Source organism: Schistocerca serialis, chromosome 2, assembly GCF_023864345.2.
Source record: "Schistocerca serialis cubense isolate TAMUIC-IGC-003099 chromosome 2, iqSchSeri2.2, whole genome shotgun sequence".
Lineage (NCBI taxonomy): Eukaryota > Metazoa > Arthropoda > Insecta > Orthoptera > Acrididae > Schistocerca > Schistocerca serialis.
Genome location: NC_064639.1, coordinates 548,054,021 through 548,071,950, shown reverse-complemented (window position 1 = coordinate 548,071,950; position 17,930 = coordinate 548,054,021). Strand labels below are relative to the sequence as shown.

The following is a 17,930-nucleotide window of genomic DNA, read 5'->3' as shown; positions in this document are numbered from 1 at the left end:
ATGAAAAAGATAGCTTGCTACTCACCACCTAGGGGAGACATGGAGTGCTAAACTTTTAGCTTTCAGACAAAAACCCCCTTCTTCATAAGAAACAAAAGATCTCTCTCTCTCTCTCTCTCTCTCACACACACACACACACACACACACACACGGCTAATGTCTATTATGACCACTTGGACCCAAGTGGCCATAAACAGTAGCTATTTGTGTGTGTGTGTGTGTGTGTGTGTGTGTGTGTGTGTGTGTGTGTGTGTTTCTTTCTTCTGCTTCTGGAGGAGGATGTTTTTGTCTGAAGGTTACAGGTTCAATAGTCATTTCATTGGTGTCTGCGATTCCACACTTCCTGTATGTGGTGATTAGCAATCTGTCCTTTTCATATTGTTGATATTCCATCCTGAGCCTAAAAATACCATTTATTATGTTGCACAAAAACAAACTACTAAAAAAAAAAAAAAAAAAACATATAATCATAATTAAGTGTTACACTCTGCAACATACACTCCTGGAAATTGAAATAAGAACACCGTGAATTCATTGTCCCAGGAAGGGGAAACTTTATTGACACATTCCTGGGGTCAGATACATCACATGATCACACTGACAGAACCACAGGCACATAGACACAGGCAACAGAGCATGCACAATGTCAGCACTAGTACAGTGTATATCCACCTTTCGCAGCAATGCAGGCTGCTATTCTCCCATGGAGACGATCGTAGAGATGCTGGATGTAGTCCTGTGGAACGGCTTGCCATGCCATTTCCACCTGGCGCCTCAGTTGGACCAGCGTTCGTGCTGGACGTGCAGACCGCGAGAGACGACGCTTCATCCAGTCCCAAACATGCTCAATGGGGGACAGATCCGGAGATCTTGCTGGCCAGGGTAGTTGACTTAAACCTTCTAGAGCACGTTGGGTGGCACGGGATACATGCGGACGTGCATTGTCCTGTTGGAACAGCAAGTTCCCTTACCAGTCTAGGAATGGTAGAACGATGGGTTCGATGACAGTTTGGATGTACCGTGCACTATTCAGTGTCCCCTCGACGATCACCAGTGGTGTACGGCCAGTGTAGGAGATCGCTCCCCACACCATGATGCCGTGTGTTGGCCCTGTGTGCCTCGGTTGTATGCAGTCCTGATTGTGGCGCTCACCTGCACGGCGCCAAACACGCATACGACCATCATTGGCACCAAGGCAGAAGCGACTCTCATCGCTGAAGACGACACGTCTCCATTCGTCCCTCCATTCACGCCTGTCGCGACACCATTGGAGGCGGGCTGCACGATGTTGGAGCGTGAGCGGAAGACGGCCTAACGGTGTGCGGGACCGTAGCCCAGCTTCATGGAGACGGTTGCGAATGGTCCTCGCCGATACCCCAGGAGCAACAGTGTCCCTAATTTGCTGGGAAGTGGCGGTGCGGTCCCCTACGGCACTGCGTAGGATCCTACGTTCTTGGCGTGCATCCGTGCGTCGCTGCGGTCCGGTCCCAGGTCGACGGGCACGTGCACCTTCCGCCGACCACTGGCGACAACATCGATGTACTGTGGAGACCTCACGCCCCACGTGTTGAGCAATTCGGCGGTACGTCCACCCAGCCTCCCGCATGCCCACTATACGCCCTCGCTCAAAGTCCGTCAACTGCACATACGGTTCACGTCCATGCTGTCCCGGCATGCTAACAGTGTTAAAGACTGCGATGGAGCTCCGTATGCCACGGCAAACTGGCTGACACTGACGGCGGCGGTGCACAAATGCTGCGCAGCTAGCGCCATTCGACGGCCAACACCGCGGTTCCTGGTGTGTCCGCTGTGCCGTGCGTGTGATCATTGCTTGTACAGCCCTCTCGCAGTGTCCGGAGCAAGTATGGTGGGTCTGACACACCGGTGTCAATGTGTTCTTTTTTCCATTTCAAGGAGTGTATGAGTCAGTAAAGTGTAATCTGGTGGTCACTAAGGCATATCATTGTGTTACTGACCAAATTGAAATAGTAATGCTGTGGAACATTGGCACTTGTAAGGAGAAGCAGCATCAACAGTGTACTGACAGCTTGATTTGCGCAAGACAGGATTTGCTCATTAAGAGGAAAGACCACGAAGGGAACCGTTGGTACTTAAACCAACAATATATTGTAAGGTTCCATTTTTCTCAGACAAACATTGTGTCGATAAAGTGACTACTGTCATTTACCAAGCAGCACCCTCACACTTAGAAAGTCAAACCATTCTGTTAACAAGGTTGTTACTTTCAACACCTATCTACAATCACAAATTTGGCAAATCTTCCGGGGAGAACAATATTATGAAAAGGAAAGTTGCTACTCACTATATAACAGAGATGCTGAGTCGCAGATAGGCACAACAAAAAGCCTGTCACAAATAAAGCTTTCGGCCAGTTAGGCCTTCATCAACAATAGATTACAGACATACATGCATATGCGCGCACGCGCGTACACACACAAAACGTGTTGTTTGCGTGCGTGCATGTGTGTGTGCATGTGTCGTCTGTTGTTGAAGGCCTTACTGGCTGAAGGCTTTATTTGTGACAGTCTTTTTGTTGTGTCTATCTGCGACCCAGCATCTCTGCTGTGTGGTGAGTAGCAACTTTCCTTTTCATAATATTGTTACATTCCGTCGTGGATTTTCCATTGTTTGAGTTTTGGGGAGAATTGTATTTGCACCTCATATGCTTCTGTTGCAATATTCAAAATCCCATTGAATGTGTTATCTGCTCCACATACTGTTGTTTCGAAACATTAATAGCATTGTTTAAGCCCAACAGATGATACCTCAAATAACATACAACTATAATTTTAGTTTAGAAGCAGGAGAAAAATCATAGAACATATCTTTTGTTGTAAATTTTGGATATGATAGCAGTAGTAGACATTGGTGAGAACAGCATGTTTGTCAGTTGTATATTCTTGTGGGGAAAAAAGTTGGAAAACTATTTGGTAAGGACCAAATGCAACTAATAATGAAATTCGGTTGTGACAATCGTAAAAATATTAGAAATGAAGGATGTTGTAGATTAATAAAATGGAGAAGTAGAATAAAAACTTGCATTTATGCCTGTCATACAATTTATTTTATTCGGGAAATAATAAAAATTTTTGTTAGTGCATATTGAATTAATTTTTGAGCCATTTGCAGCTTTAACAAGTTGATGGCCATGAGGTGGGTGGCTGCACAGCAAAGCCACCTGCTGTAGCAGCCAGCGGCCACATGGCACTCGATGTGTGAATAATGGATCATAAATGTCATTTTTTCCTCCAGTTGTCATAGGCATGGACATCATTGTTCTTCTCAAATTGTGAAAGATTATTTATGATGAATTTTATTAGCGTATATATGTGTTGCGTAATGCGTCTAAATTTCTAACTCTGAAGGGGTACCTGCATGATGATGATTGCTGGTGAATACTGTATATTACTCTTACTGTTTGCTCCTGTGCAGTCAGTGCTTTCTTACTAATGAATGAAGTACCCCAGAAAATTATTACACAAGATATTTATTATAGAATGGAAATATTCAGAGTGTAAAAATAACTGAACTTAAGTATTTGAGCATCTCAGTGATGTGATATTGGTGTGATATGTTTCGTACAGTTGAAATTTTCATCAATATGTACAGCCAAAAATTTGGAGCCCTATTTACTGATTCCTGCACAGATGCTGCGTCAGTAGTCGGTAAGACCCTATTTGTTGTACAGGACCGAGTATAGTGTGTTTTTAACAGTCTTTTTTGGTGCTCCTCTCTAATGAGATTTATGATGACACTAGTTATGTATGTAAAAATTACGAATTCCGCTTGATTGATGTTAAGTGGAAGATCATTCACATACATGGTGGTCCATTGATTGTGACCAGGCCAAATATCTCACGAAATAAGCGTCAAACGAAAAAACTACAAAGAACGAAACTTGTCTAGCTTGAAGGGGGAAACCAGATGGCGCTATAGTTGGTCCACTATAGGGCGCTGCCATAGGTCAAACGCATATAAAGTGCATTTTTTTTAAAAGTAGGAACCCCCATTTTTTATTACATATTTGTGTAGTATGTAAAGAAATATGAATGTTTTAGTTGGACCACTTTTTTTGCTTTGTGATAGATGGCGCTGTAATAGTCACAAACATATGGCTCACAATTTTAGACGAAGGTAACAGGTATGTTTTTTAAATTAAAATACAGAATGTAGGTATGTTTGAACATTTAGTTTCGGTTGTTCCAATGTTATACATGTACCTTTGTGAACTGATCATTTCTGAGAGTGCATGCTGTTACAGTGTGATTACCTGTAAATACCACATTAATGCAATAAATGCTCAAAATGATGTCCGTCAACCTCAATCCATTTGGCAATACGTGTCACGACATTCCTCTCAACAGCGAGTAGTTCGCCTTCCGTAATTTTCGCACATGCATTGACAATGCGCTGTCGCATGCTGTCAGGTGTTGTCGGTGGATCACGATAGCAAATACCCTTCAACTTCCTTGAGAAAGAAATTCGGGAACGTCAGATCCAGTGAACGTGCGGGCCATGGTATGGTGCTTCGATGACCAATCCACCCATCAAGAAATATGCTATTCAGTACTGCTTCAACCACACGCGAGCTATGTGCCGGACATCGCCATTCTGTCATGCAGTGAAACATCTTGTAGTAACATCGGTAGAACATTACGTAGGAAATCAGCATACATTGTACCATTTAGATTGCCATCGATAAAATGGGGGCCAATTATCCTTCCTCTTATGATGCCGCACCATACATTAACCCTCCAAGGTCCCTGATATTCCACTTGTCGCAGCCATCGTGGATTTTCCATTGCCCAATAGTGAATATTATGCCGGTTTACGTTACCGCTGTTGGTGAATGACGCTTCGTCGCTAAATAGAACGCTTGCAAAAAATGTGTCATCGTCTCGTAATTACTCTTGTACCCAGTGGCAGAACTGTACACGACGTTCAAAGTCGTCACCATGCAATTCCTGTTGCCTAGAAATATGGTACGGGTGCAATTGAAGTTGATGTAGCATTCTCAACATAGACGTTTTTGAGATTCCCGACTCTCACGCAATTTGTCTGCTACTGATGTGCAGATTAGCTGTGACAGGAGCTAAAACACGTACTTGGGCATCATCATTTGTTGCAGGTCATGGCTGACGTTTCACATGTGGCTGAACACTTCCTGTTTCCTTAAATAACGTAACTATCTGGCGAACGGTCCGGACACTTGGATGATGTCGTCCAGGGTACCGAGCAGCATACATAGCACACGCCAGTTCGGCATTTTGATCACAATAGCCATACATAAACACGATATCGACCTTTTCCACAATTGGTAAACGGTCCATTTTAACATGGGTAATGTATCACGAAGCAAATACCGTCTGCACTGGCAGAATGTTACTTGATATCATACGTATACGTTCGTGACTATTACAGCGCCATCTATCACAAAGCGAAAAAAGTGGTCCAACTAAAACATTCATATTTCTTTACGTACTACACGAATATGTAATAAAAAATGGGGGTTCCTATTTTTTAAAAAACGCAGTTGATATCCGTTTGACCTATGGCAGTGCCATCTAGCGGGCCAACCATAGCGCCATCTGGTTTGCCCCTTCAAGATATATGAGTTTCGTTCTTTGTAGTTTTTTCGTTTGATGCTTGTTTTGTGAGATATGTGGCCCGATCACTATCAATGGACCACCCTGTATATGAAGAATAAGAGTGGACACAAAATTGAAACTTGAAGGACTCTGTTCATGATTTCTCCCCAGTCACTGAAATTTCTTCTCCTTGTAGCATTATTTGAATTACTCAGTACACATTTTGTGTTCAGTTTGTTAAATATTATTGAAACCAGCATGTGCCTGTGAGCTTAAATTAAATAAAGGCACATTTATAAGTGTAACTGTATGTAGGTCCCCATCAGGAAATTTTCATCTATTTCTGAAAAATTTGGACTCCTTGTACTATCTGTCAGACAGGGGGAAGCAAATTATTGTTTGTGGGGACTTCAATGTAGATTCTCTGAAAGAGAGTAATAGGAAAAATGACCTTGAAGTATTACTCGGTTCTTTCAATTTGACACCCGTTATTGATTTTCCTACTCGGGTGGTAAAGGATAGCAACTCACTGATAGATAACTTCTTTATAGACCAAGATAAGTTTAACCAGATAAATGCTCAGCCTGTTGAGAATGGTCTTTCTGATCTTGGTGCACAGCTAGTTACAATATATGACATAGCTCCACTCAGCAACACTAAACAGTCCTCCAAAATAGTACGTTCAGTCAACGATTTAACAATTGCAAATTTCAGGGAAAGCCTACAGCAGTTAGACTGGGATGAGGTGTACCGTGAACCTGATGCCAATTTAAAATATAATTTATTTCATGACATTTTTGTAAATGCATTTGAAAACTGCTTCCCCAAGAAAATAGTTAAATATACTAAGAAACCTTGTAACAAACCATGGCTTACTAAGGGTATAAAAATATCTTGTAACCGGAAAAGGGAAATGTATCTGACAGCAAGAAAGAGTAGTGACCCAGAAACTATCAAACATTATAAAAACTACTGTGTTATATTAAGAAAAGTTATTAAAAAATCCAGAAGTATGTGTATCATGTCTGAAATCAGCAACTCTGATAATAAAATTAAAACAATTTGGAATATTATTAATAGAGAAACAAGTCAACCAAGAGCACAGGAAGACAGTATTACCATCAAATTGAATGAAAACTTTATGAACAAAAAGTCAGAAGTTGAAAATATTTTTAATAATCATTTTCTAAATGTTGTGGATATAGTAGGATCCAGGTGTTCATTAGAAGATGCTAGGCTGTTAATGGAAGAGGCCATACCTATGCAATTTGATACAATTGAAATCTCACCCACTTCTCCCTCTGAAATTAGGAAAATAATAAACTTGCTTAAAAGCAAAAACTCACATGGAATTGATGGCATTTCCAGCAAAATACTAAAAGCGTGTTCTCAACAGATAAGTAAGATTCTCAGCCACCTGTGTACGAGCTCTCTGGAACAGGGCATTTTCCCTGATAGACTGAAATATGCTATTGTTATACCTTAGCATAAAAAGGGGGATAGATCTGATGTCAACAATTACCCTCCAATCTCCCTTCTAACAGCTTTATCCAAAATTTTTGAGAAAGTAATGTATTCAAGAGTAGCTTCACATATCCGTAAAAATGAAGTACTAACAAAATGTCAGTTTGGTTTCCAGAAAGGTTTTTCAACAGAAAATGCCATATATGCTTTCACCAATCAAATTTTGAATGATCTGAATAACCAAACACCACCCATTGGGATTTTTTGTGATCTCTCAAAGGCTTTTGATTGTGTAAATCATGAAATTCTGCTAGACAAGCTCAAATATTGTGGCATGAGTGGGACAGTGCACAAGTGGTTTAATTCGTACCTAACTGGAAGAGTGCAGAAAGTTGAAGTAAGCAGTTTTCATAATATGCAACGATCAGCACATTCCTCAAACTGGGGAACTATCAAGAATGGGGTTCCACAAGGGTCAGTCTTGGGTCCTTTGTTGTTCTTAATATATATTAATGACTTGCCATTCAATATTCATGAAGAGGCAAAGTTAGTTCTCTTTCCTGATGATACAAGTATAATAATCACACCTGACAAACAAGAATTAACTGATGAAATTGTCAATACTGTCTTTCAGAAAATTACTAAGTGGTTCCTTGTAAACGGACTCTCACTGAATTTTGATAAGACACAGTACATACAGTTCCGTACAGTGAATGGTATGACGCCATTAATAAATATAGACCTTAATCAGAAGCATATAGCTAAGGTAGAACATTCCAATTTTTTAGGTGTGTCCATTGATGAGAGATTAAATTGGAAGAAACACATTGATGATCTGCTGAAACGTTTGAGTTCAGCTACTTATGCAATGAGGGTCATTGCAAATTTTGGTGATAAGCATCTTAGTAAATTAGCTTACTACGCCTGTTTTCACTCATTGCTTTCATATGGCATCATATTTTGGGGTAATTCATCACTGAGGAATAAAGTATTTATTGCACAATACCGTGTAATCAGAATAATAGCTGGAGTCCACCCAAGATCATACTGCAGACATTTATTTAAGGATCTAGGGATATTCACAGTAGCTTCTCAGTATATATACTCTCTTACGAAATTTGTTATTAACAACCAAACCCAATTCAAAAGTAATAGCAGTGTGCATAACTACAATACTAGGAGAAAGGATGATCTTCACTGTTCAAGATTAAATCTAACTTTGGCACAGAAAGGGGTGAATTATACTGCCACTAAAGTCTTTGGTCACTTACCAAATAGTATCAAAAGTCTGACAGATAACCAACAAGTATTTAAGAAGAAATTAAAAGAATTTCTGAATGACAACTCCTTCTACTCCATAGAGGAATTTTTAGATATAAATTAACAAAAAAAATAAAAATAAAAAAGTTGTTATATTAACTTAAGTATGTTGTTAAATTAACTTAATTATGTCATGTATTGGAAAATTTGACTTGTTCCACATCATTACGAAATATCATATATTCATGATCCATGGAACTAGTATTAATCTAATCTAATCTAATCTAGTCGTGTTTAAAGACATCAGTTCCATAAAACCCAAGTTTTTGCAGGAGAGTAACATGATCTATGCAATCAAACCCTTGGAATGATCACAGAAAATACCATGTGGCTGTATTTTATTGTTTAAGGTCTGTAATATTTGGTGACTGAATTTATAAGTAGAATTCTCAGTTGAGTAATCCTTCTTGAATGCAAACTGCAATGTGCTAAGTAAATTGTTACCAATTAAATGTGAGAGTATTCTGGAGTACATTACTTTGTCAAATATTTTGGAAAAAGATAGCTGTTAGGAAATTAGATGATACTTATTTAAGTTTTTGTTACTTTTCTTATAAAGAAGTTCCACAGATAGATATTATTATGTGTCTGGGAAAATTTCCTGCTGGATTACATACATCACTGAGGACAATACTTATTAAGTTAAAACAAAGTTCCAGCATTCTGTTTGAAATTCCAACACCATTCGTGCTTTCATTTCTTAGAAATTTTTGAATTCTAGTAATTGAAGTGGAGGAGGTTGGTGCCGCTTCTAGTTGATTAAAGTTTTGTGGAATGACAATTTTTAATATATGCTCTTGTTTCTTCAACTGAACCTTTAACCATATTTTTGCTGCTACATTTAGAAACTGATTGTTAAAACACTTGCAACTTCTGAAATATCAGCCACATCATTTTCCTTTAGTTTAATTGTTACAGTATCTTGTACACTAACTGTTTGTCCAGTGATCCATTTCATATAGTCTTAGTAATTTTTTTTGTGCATGTTTCTGTACAATTTAGTGATTTTCCTTAAAATATTGTAGTACTTTTTGGTAAATGCAAGTAACTTTGGGTCTAGACTTATTCTGGACTTTATATAAATTTCTCTTTTCGTATTCTGTGGTATTTTAATCTCCTGATTACAAATAAGTTGTTGTTGTTGTGGTCTTCAGTCCTGAGACTGGTTTGTTGCAGCTCTCCATGCTACTCTATTCTGTGCAAGCGTCTTCATCTCCCAGTACTTAATACAACCTACATCCTTCTGAATCCGCTTAGTGTATTCATCTGTTGGTCTCCCTCTAAGATTTTTACCCTCCACGCTTCCCTCCAATGCTAAATTTGTGATCCCTTGATACCTCAGACCATGTCCTACCAACCAATCCCTTCTTCTAGTCAAGTTGTGCCAAAGATTTCTCTTCTCCCCAATTCTGTTCAGTACCTCCTCATTAGTTACATGATTACCCATCTAATCTTCAGCATTCTCTGTAGCATCACTTTTCGAAAGCCTCTACTCTCTTCTTGTCTAAACTATTTATCGTCCACGTTTCACTTCCATATGTGGCTAAGCTCCATACAAATACTTTCAGAAAAGACTTCCTAACACTTAAATCTATACTTGATGTTAACAAATTTCTCTTCTTCAGAAACGCTTTCCTTGCTATTGCCAGTCTACGTTTTATATCCTCTCTACTTCGACCATCATCTGTTATTTTTCTCCCCAAATAGCAAAACTCCTTTACTACTTTAAATGTCTCATCTCCTAATCTAATTCCCTCAGCATCACCCAACTTAATTCGACTACATTCTATTATCCTCGTTTTGCTTTTGTTGATGTTCATCTTATATCCTCCTTTCAAGACACTATCCATTCCCTTCAACTGATCTTCCAAGTCCTTTGCTGTCTCTGACAGAATTACAATGTCATCGGCGAACCTCAAAGTTTTTATTTCTTCTCCATGGATTTTAATACCTACTCCGAATTTTTCTTTTTTGTTTCCTTTACTGCTTGCTCAATATACAGATTGAATAACATTGGGGAGAGGCTACAACCCTGTCTCACTCCCTTCCCAACCATTGCTTCCCTTTCATATCCCTTGAATCTTATAACTGCCATCTGGTTTCTGTACAAATTGTAAATGGGCTTTTGCTCCCTGTATTTTACCTCTGCCACCTTTAGAATTTATTTGTGTATTTAAAATTACTTGAGGCTCAGCTGGATAAAAAATTAAAATTGAGTCTACACACAAAGAAACTAATCAAAAACTTCATTTCAGCATGTTTTTTCCAAAGAAGCATCTCTCATCTAAAATTTTGAGAATTGGCCAATTTTGCATATTTCTACTCCCTGTTGTGTTATATAATTATCTTCTGAAGCAAGGCACCTAAATTAAATACAGTATTTATTCAGTAGAAGTGGCCAGTAAAAATATTGTGCAAAGTAGATAACTGCACATCTTGCAGTAGCCTATTTAAAGATCTTTAATTCTTACACAAACCTCCAAATACATTTACTCTTAAATGCTTTTTATAGCCAATGATAAAGATACGTTTCAGTTTAGCTGTGATCTACAGAATTGGAATACAAGACACAAATATAATATTCATGTAGTGTTTGCCTCTTTGTTGTGGGTTCAAAGTGAAGTTACATAGTCTGGTGCAACAAGCTTCCGTCTATACTAATAATAAATCTGAAAAACTGTGTATCTGTCTGCCTGCTTTTATTCTAAATTACTAGATGTATTTTCACAAGGTTTTTGCAGATTACGTAAGCATAGTTAGGGGCACTGTATCAAAACTGCATGATGAAAAAGAAAAAAAAAAAAAAAAAGATACCCATACATATTGCAAAAATGTATGTATGTACGTTCCACATCTCCTTTTGGAGCACTGGTTTGATTTCAGCCAAACTTTGTCTTGATTGTGGAAAGAATCACTGTGGCAATAAGAACCTATGTATCAGAGGTGTGGTGACAGGGATGAAGTAGTAGTGTAGGCTACGACTTGCAAATACCCAGATTTCATTCATCCAGGTTTTGAGAATAACAGTACGTAGTGACTTGCAGCAAACTTCTTTATCTCAGTGAAACCCCCTCCCCTCCGGTTTTCCCATCAGGCATGTCGTTTTGATTTAGTACTTATTCATGACACATTTTGCTGACATTGTTCACATATACCACTGAATGTAGCTGCAAAGTTATATCATTGTACAACACATGGTTCAGGATATATGACATCGTAAACAATGAGATGTGTGAAAAAGTGGCACATTATGCATGACGCTTTGTGAAAATGATTTTATTGGTTGATACATGCTATTTGATAAGATTCAAAATAATGAATACAGTGCTTATACAATCTTCAATGTGTTTAGTCCATACCCTCACACTATTTCAAGAGCATGATGCACAGATATGCACTCCTGCCCATGCCCCTCTATATGCACTGCTCGGCAGTGACGCTACGCATGCCAGTGCACCATGCGTTGGGACAACTTGGGAGGAGGGAGAGTTGAAAGCACTTCATATGCTATGCTGTCCCAAACAGGCAGACACATTAGTGTAGCTGATGTCATTGCATGTACAGCAGCTTACTTACTGACCATAACTTATCATAACAAAGCTGCCGATATGCAAACACAGCTGTTGGTAACAGCTAGTCTAACATAAAGTAAGGAATTGGGAATCTCAAACTAGTTCAGAAGAAAATTAAAGACATACCTCATTATTTATTAGTAACTCTTTTTTTCAGATTATCTGTGTTTACAGATACAGGGGTTGAAAATTTCTGTTAGTTACCTGACAAGTAGTGCGGCTTTCATTGTGAAGCTGCGTGACAAGTGATAATGTGCTGTAGACGGGACCCAGTAGTTTCATCTGTAGTTACTGTTTTTATGAAAAATACCAGTTTAATAAAGTTGTTGTTAAGTTAGTGATAGGAAATCAACAGCAGCTATTCAGTAGAACTGATGAGGCAGCAACTGTTATCAAAATAATGATCCTTATAATTTACCAAGTTACATTAAGATGGTATAGCCACAAATACTATGAAGCAGTACAGTGATAGTTTTTGTTAGTGCAGTTAAGTTTCAGTCAATCACTATACACTTATTAGTCCATCATAGATGAGAACAAGTAAAGGTATACATTAATGAAAGAGATGCAGCTGTTGATAACCAAATCTTCACAGCACATTAATAATAGCCGATTACTATATATCTCTATATAGTATTTATGTCTTACAGTGGCTAAATTTACCACTGTAAAATTAACAGTTTCATTGAAGGTATTTTCACCAGAATATGAAAGCCCACTCCGAATTTGAGGCATAGAGGAAAAATTTAGATGAAAATTATTTTTGTCTCATATTGCAGTTGTGTGTCTGTAGGGATTGTTGAGCATGTTAAAGCACCTGCTTCCAGGCCACAGGGAGGCACGCCAGCCACAGATCGAATCCACATTATGGTTTAGCTGCTGGGGCCATTGTGCTAGCCTTCCTGGATGTGGTCATTATGCAGTTTTCCACATCCATTTATGTGGAACCTGGTTCTTATGTTCCATCTCAGTTATATAATGTGCAAACACTGTGAAAAACAAAGTCACATTTGACCATGCAGTGTACACTAGACACAGACAGAACAGGTACGTGGGTGACTCCCTGGGGAGGCGAGGGATTGGGATGCTGGCATTATTTTTAAAATGTCTTTGAGAGTTGTGACCTGCTCGTAATTAGTCCATAAACATGTATGGTTGTGTATAAAATTGGAGAAGTACCATACCAGTCCTGATTGGCTGAATATAAGGCATGGAATGGGAGGGTGCTAGGATGAGTGGGTGGGTGGTTGATTAGGGTGATTGATTGTGGTTGTGTGATTGTGGTTGTGTAAAACATAATTTTTTAAACAGTTATGGGAATTGCAATATCCAAATGTTTGTCATCCATTTTCATGTTGCAGATTCTGAATGGAATATCAGTAACACCAGAAGAGAGGAGAGGAGCTGAATATGACTATATGAAGCGTCATGCTCACTCATGGCTGTCTCTGACAAGTAATTCGGAGAAAAAAGAACAGCTGAATGAATTCACTGTACACCACCCTCGTTACCAATACCTAGTTGACAGTATGTATTATTCATGCTTCTAAATTATATTTGTGTTAATATTATATGATCTTTTATGTGGATAGATTTGATATATTCTCCTAATAATTATTGTATAATCTGTTGGCAGAATATGGAGCACCTGAAAATGGAGAAACTGAAGTTACATCCCATACATTAAAGTCACAACTGATTCGTATCCTTTTTACAAAACTTTCATCAAGCCTTAGAAATTACATTAATAGAAACCATAAAAAATTACACGAAGGGAAATGTAGTGTGAGGGGGGTTATGTGAGAGGCGTTCAATGAATTCAAAAGTAAAGTTCTATGTACTGACTTGGCAGAAAATCCTAAGAAATTTTGGTCTTGTGTCAAAGCGGTAGGTGGATCAAAACAAAACGTCCAGACACTCTGTGACCAAAGTGGTACTGAAACAGAGGATGACAGATTAAAGGCCGAAATACTAAATGTCTTTTTCCAAAGCTGTTTCACAGGGGAAGACTGCACTGTAGTTCATTTTCTAGATTGTTGCACAGATGACAAAATGGTAGATATCGAAATAGATGACAGAGGGATAGAAAAACAATTAAAATCGCTCAAAAGAGGAAAGGCCGCTGGACCTGATGGGATACCAGTTCGATTTTACACAGAGTATGCGAAGGAACTTGCCCACCTTCTTGCAGCGGTGTACCGTAAGTCTCTAGAAGAGCGTAGCATTCCCAAAGATTGGAAAAGGGCACAGGTCATCCCCATTTTCAAGAAGAGACATCGAACAGATGTGCTGAACTATAGACCTATATCTCTGATGTCGATCAGTTGTAAATATTGGAACACGTATTATGTTTGAGTATAATGATTTTTCTGGAGACTAGAAATCTACTCTGTAGGAATCAGCATGGGTTTCGAAAAAGACAATCGTGTGAAACCCAGCTCACGCTATTCATCCATGAGACTCGGAGGGCCATAGACTCGGGTTCCCAGGTAGATGCCATGCTTCTTGACTTCCGCAAGGCGTTTGATACAGTTCCTCACAGTTCGTTTAATGAACAAAATGAGGGCATATGGACTATCAGAACAATTGTGTGATTGGATTGAAGAGTTCCTAAATAACAGAACGCAGCATATCATTCTCAATGGAGAGAAGTCTTCCGAAGTAAGAGTGATGTCAGGTGTGCCGCAGGAGAGTGTCGTAGGACCGTTGCTATTCACAATATTGTAAATGACCTTGTGGATAACATCGGAAGTTCACTGAGGCTTTTTGCGGATGATGCTGTAGTATATCAAGAGGTTGTAACAATGGTAAAGTGTACTGAAATGCAGGAGGATCTGCAACTAATTGACGCATGGTGCAGGGAATGGCAATTGAATCTCAATGTAGACAAGTGTTATGTGCTGCGAATATGTAGAAAGAAAGATCCTTTATCATTTAGCTGCAATATACCAGGTCAGCAACTGGAAGCAGTTAATTCCATAAATTATCTGGGTGTAGGCATTAGGAGTGATTTAAAATGGAATGACCATATAAAATTAATTGTCGGTAAAGCAGATGCCAGACTGAGATTCATTGGAAGAATCCTAAGGCAATGCAGTTCGAAAACAAAAGAAGTAGGTTACAGTACACTTGTTCGCCCACTGCTTGAATACTGCTCACTGGTGTGGGATCCGTACCAGATAGGGTTGATAGAAGAGATAGAGAAGATCCATCGGAGAGCAGCGCGCTTCGTTACAGGATCATTTAGTAATCGCGAAAGCATTACAGAAATGATAGATAACCTCCAGTGGAAGACTCTGCAAGAGATGCTCAGAAGCTCGGTATAGGCATTTGTTGAGTTTCAAGAATGTACCTTCACTGAGGAGTCAAGCAGTGTATTGCTCCCTCCTACGTATATCTCGCGAAGAGACCATGAGGAAAAAATCAGAGAGATTAGAGGCATACCGACAATCTTTCTTTCCACGAACAATATGAGACTGGAATAGAAGGGAGAGCCGATGGAGGTACTCAAAGTACCCTCCGCCACACACTGTCAGGTGGCTTGCGGAGTATGGATGTAGATGTAGAAAAAATATGAAATGTCCTCAGTAATACAGTACTACATACTATTGCTTCTAATTGGAAAATAATTGTTATAGTGCTTTATAGTACTTGGGGACTGTTTCCAATGTCTCTTGTACATAGCACAAAACTAGATTCACTGGATCATTAAAAATAAATAATGTGAATATATATGTGTGTGTGTGTGTGTGTGTGTGTGTGTGTGTGTGTGTGTGTGTGTGTGTGTGTGTGTGTGTGCGCGCGCGCGGGCAAGTTCCTTCGTGTACTCTGTGTAAAATCGAACTGGTATCCCATCAGGTCCAGCGGCATTTCCTCTTTTGAGCGATTTTAATTGTTTTTCTATCCCTCTGTCATCTATTTCGATATCTACAATTTTGTCATCTGTGCAACAATCTAGAAAATGAACTACAGTGCAGTCTTCCTCTGTGAAACAGCTTTGGAAAAAGACATTTAGTATTTCGGCCTTTAATCTGTCATCCTCTGTTTCAGTACCACTTTGGTCACAGAGTGTCTGGACGTTTTGTTTTGATCCACCTACCGCTTTGACACAAGACCAAAATTTCTTAGGATTTTCTGCAACCTGTCCCACCTGTGTGTTGTGCAAATGATATACAAATTTTTATTTATTTATCTGATGTAGGATTTGTTGTCATAATGGTGAATTTTTAACAGAATTAAAAACTTGCTTCATATCATACCTATAGGGCAACAACTAGTTCATCAGCTAATCTGTTTTATCCAATTAGAAGAACGCGCTAAGAATTATAAATTTTATCCCTCATTCCAAACACAAATAGAATAGTTTAGGTCGTCATTAATAGTGGTGCAAAGTACTGCTTCTGTCATGGATTGTACAGAAGCTTATGTAGTATACATGTTTATTATTATCCATCTAACTTAGTGCCAAACATCATTAGTGTTTGTGAGACATAAACCTTTCAACTTTTCTTTGTTCAGAATGCTGAGATTAAGAACTGACACTAATTATTCTTGGCAAAGTTGCAATTAGTCCATGTCAGTGCATCTGTTCTATGTATTATTGTTGGTTGGTTGATTCGGGAAGGGGAGCAAACAGCGAGGTCGTTAGTCTCACTGTATTAGGGAAGGATGGGGAAGGAAGCTGGCCAAGCTCTTTCAAAAAACCATCCTGGCATTTCCCTGAAGCAATTTAGAGAAATCACAGAAAGCCTAAACCAGGCTGGTCGGATGCAGGTTTGAACCATCATCCTCTCGAATGCAAGTCCAGTGTGCTAGCCACTGTGCCACCTCACTCGATAGTCATTGTTGTCTTCTGTTAATAGCGTATTTAATCCCATTGAGATTTTAATATTAATCATCTTAAAATTCTGTTGCATCAGTAATTAAAACCTATTCATTGTGACATGGGACATACTGAAGTGTGGGGGGAGAGTGAGGGAGAGAAAGAGATAGAGATAGAGAGAGAGAGAGAGAGAGAGAGAGAGAGAGAGAGAGAGAGAGTGTGTGTGTGTGTGTGTGTGTGTGTGTGTGTGTGTGTGTGTGTGTGTTTTACGTGAATGACTAATAACCTAACTGTTGAGTAGCACCCAAGGGAGATACTTAATGACCCTGTTTCTCAGGCTGATATCCGTCATCAGAATCACATGCCCCCATCTTATAAAACATTGTGAAAAGTGAAGTGGACTGACAAGGCAGCCAGTCCACAGTGACGGGTAGCCGATAGAAAGGCACGCGTACACACTCACGCCGACGGGCGTCAATTCTGGAACAGGATAACTATTGAATGGTAGCAAGAAAAGTACGTAGCTGCTTTATACTTAACTTTATTATTTGATGACTACAGCATTCTTCTTGAGACATTTATACTATAACTCTCAAAGTAGGTAAGGCTAATGGCGCCTTGCTAGGTCGTAGCCATGGACTTAGCAGAAGGCTATTCTAACTGTCTCTCGGCAAATGAGAGGAAGGCTTCGTCCGTATGGTCGCTAGCAATCTCCTCGTACAACTGGGGCGAGTGCTATATCGTCTCTCGAGACCTGCCTTGTGGTGGCGCTAGGTCTGCGATCACACAGTGGCGACACGCGGGTCCGACATGTACTAAATGGACCGCGGCCGATTTAAGCTACCACCTAGCAAGTGTGGTGTCTGGCGGTGACACCACAAAAAGGTTTGTGATTTAATGTGCCAAGTGATCAAAAACTTAATGCTTCCACCTCCCCTCCTACTGACTAGATAATAGTGATAGAACTTCCTTAGACATCCTGAATTAGAACCAAAGGCCTCATGGTTAAATATGACCTCACTTGCATCTTTTGAAAACTGTAGTCTGTTCTGTCTGATATATTTTTGAAGTTTTTCTGTCTGAAGACCATACATCGCTCAATATGGTATATTATTTACATACTTTTATTGTGATGCTACATTT

The 17,930-nt window shown here is 39.3% G+C and overlaps 1 protein-coding gene across 1 annotated transcript in view; it reads left to right on the top strand.

Annotated features, from left to right (window-relative positions):
- Positions 1-17,930, top strand: part of LOC126457532 (tubulin-specific chaperone E) — a 66,777-nt gene that overhangs the window by 47,977 nt on the left and 870 nt on the right. The window contains exons 9-10 of the mRNA XM_050093887.1: positions 13,327-13,492; positions 13,602-13,667. Of these exons, the coding sequence (XP_049949844.1) occupies positions 13,327-13,492; positions 13,602-13,667 (232 nt within the window). The remainder of the gene's footprint in view (positions 1-13,326; positions 13,493-13,601; positions 13,668-17,930) is intronic.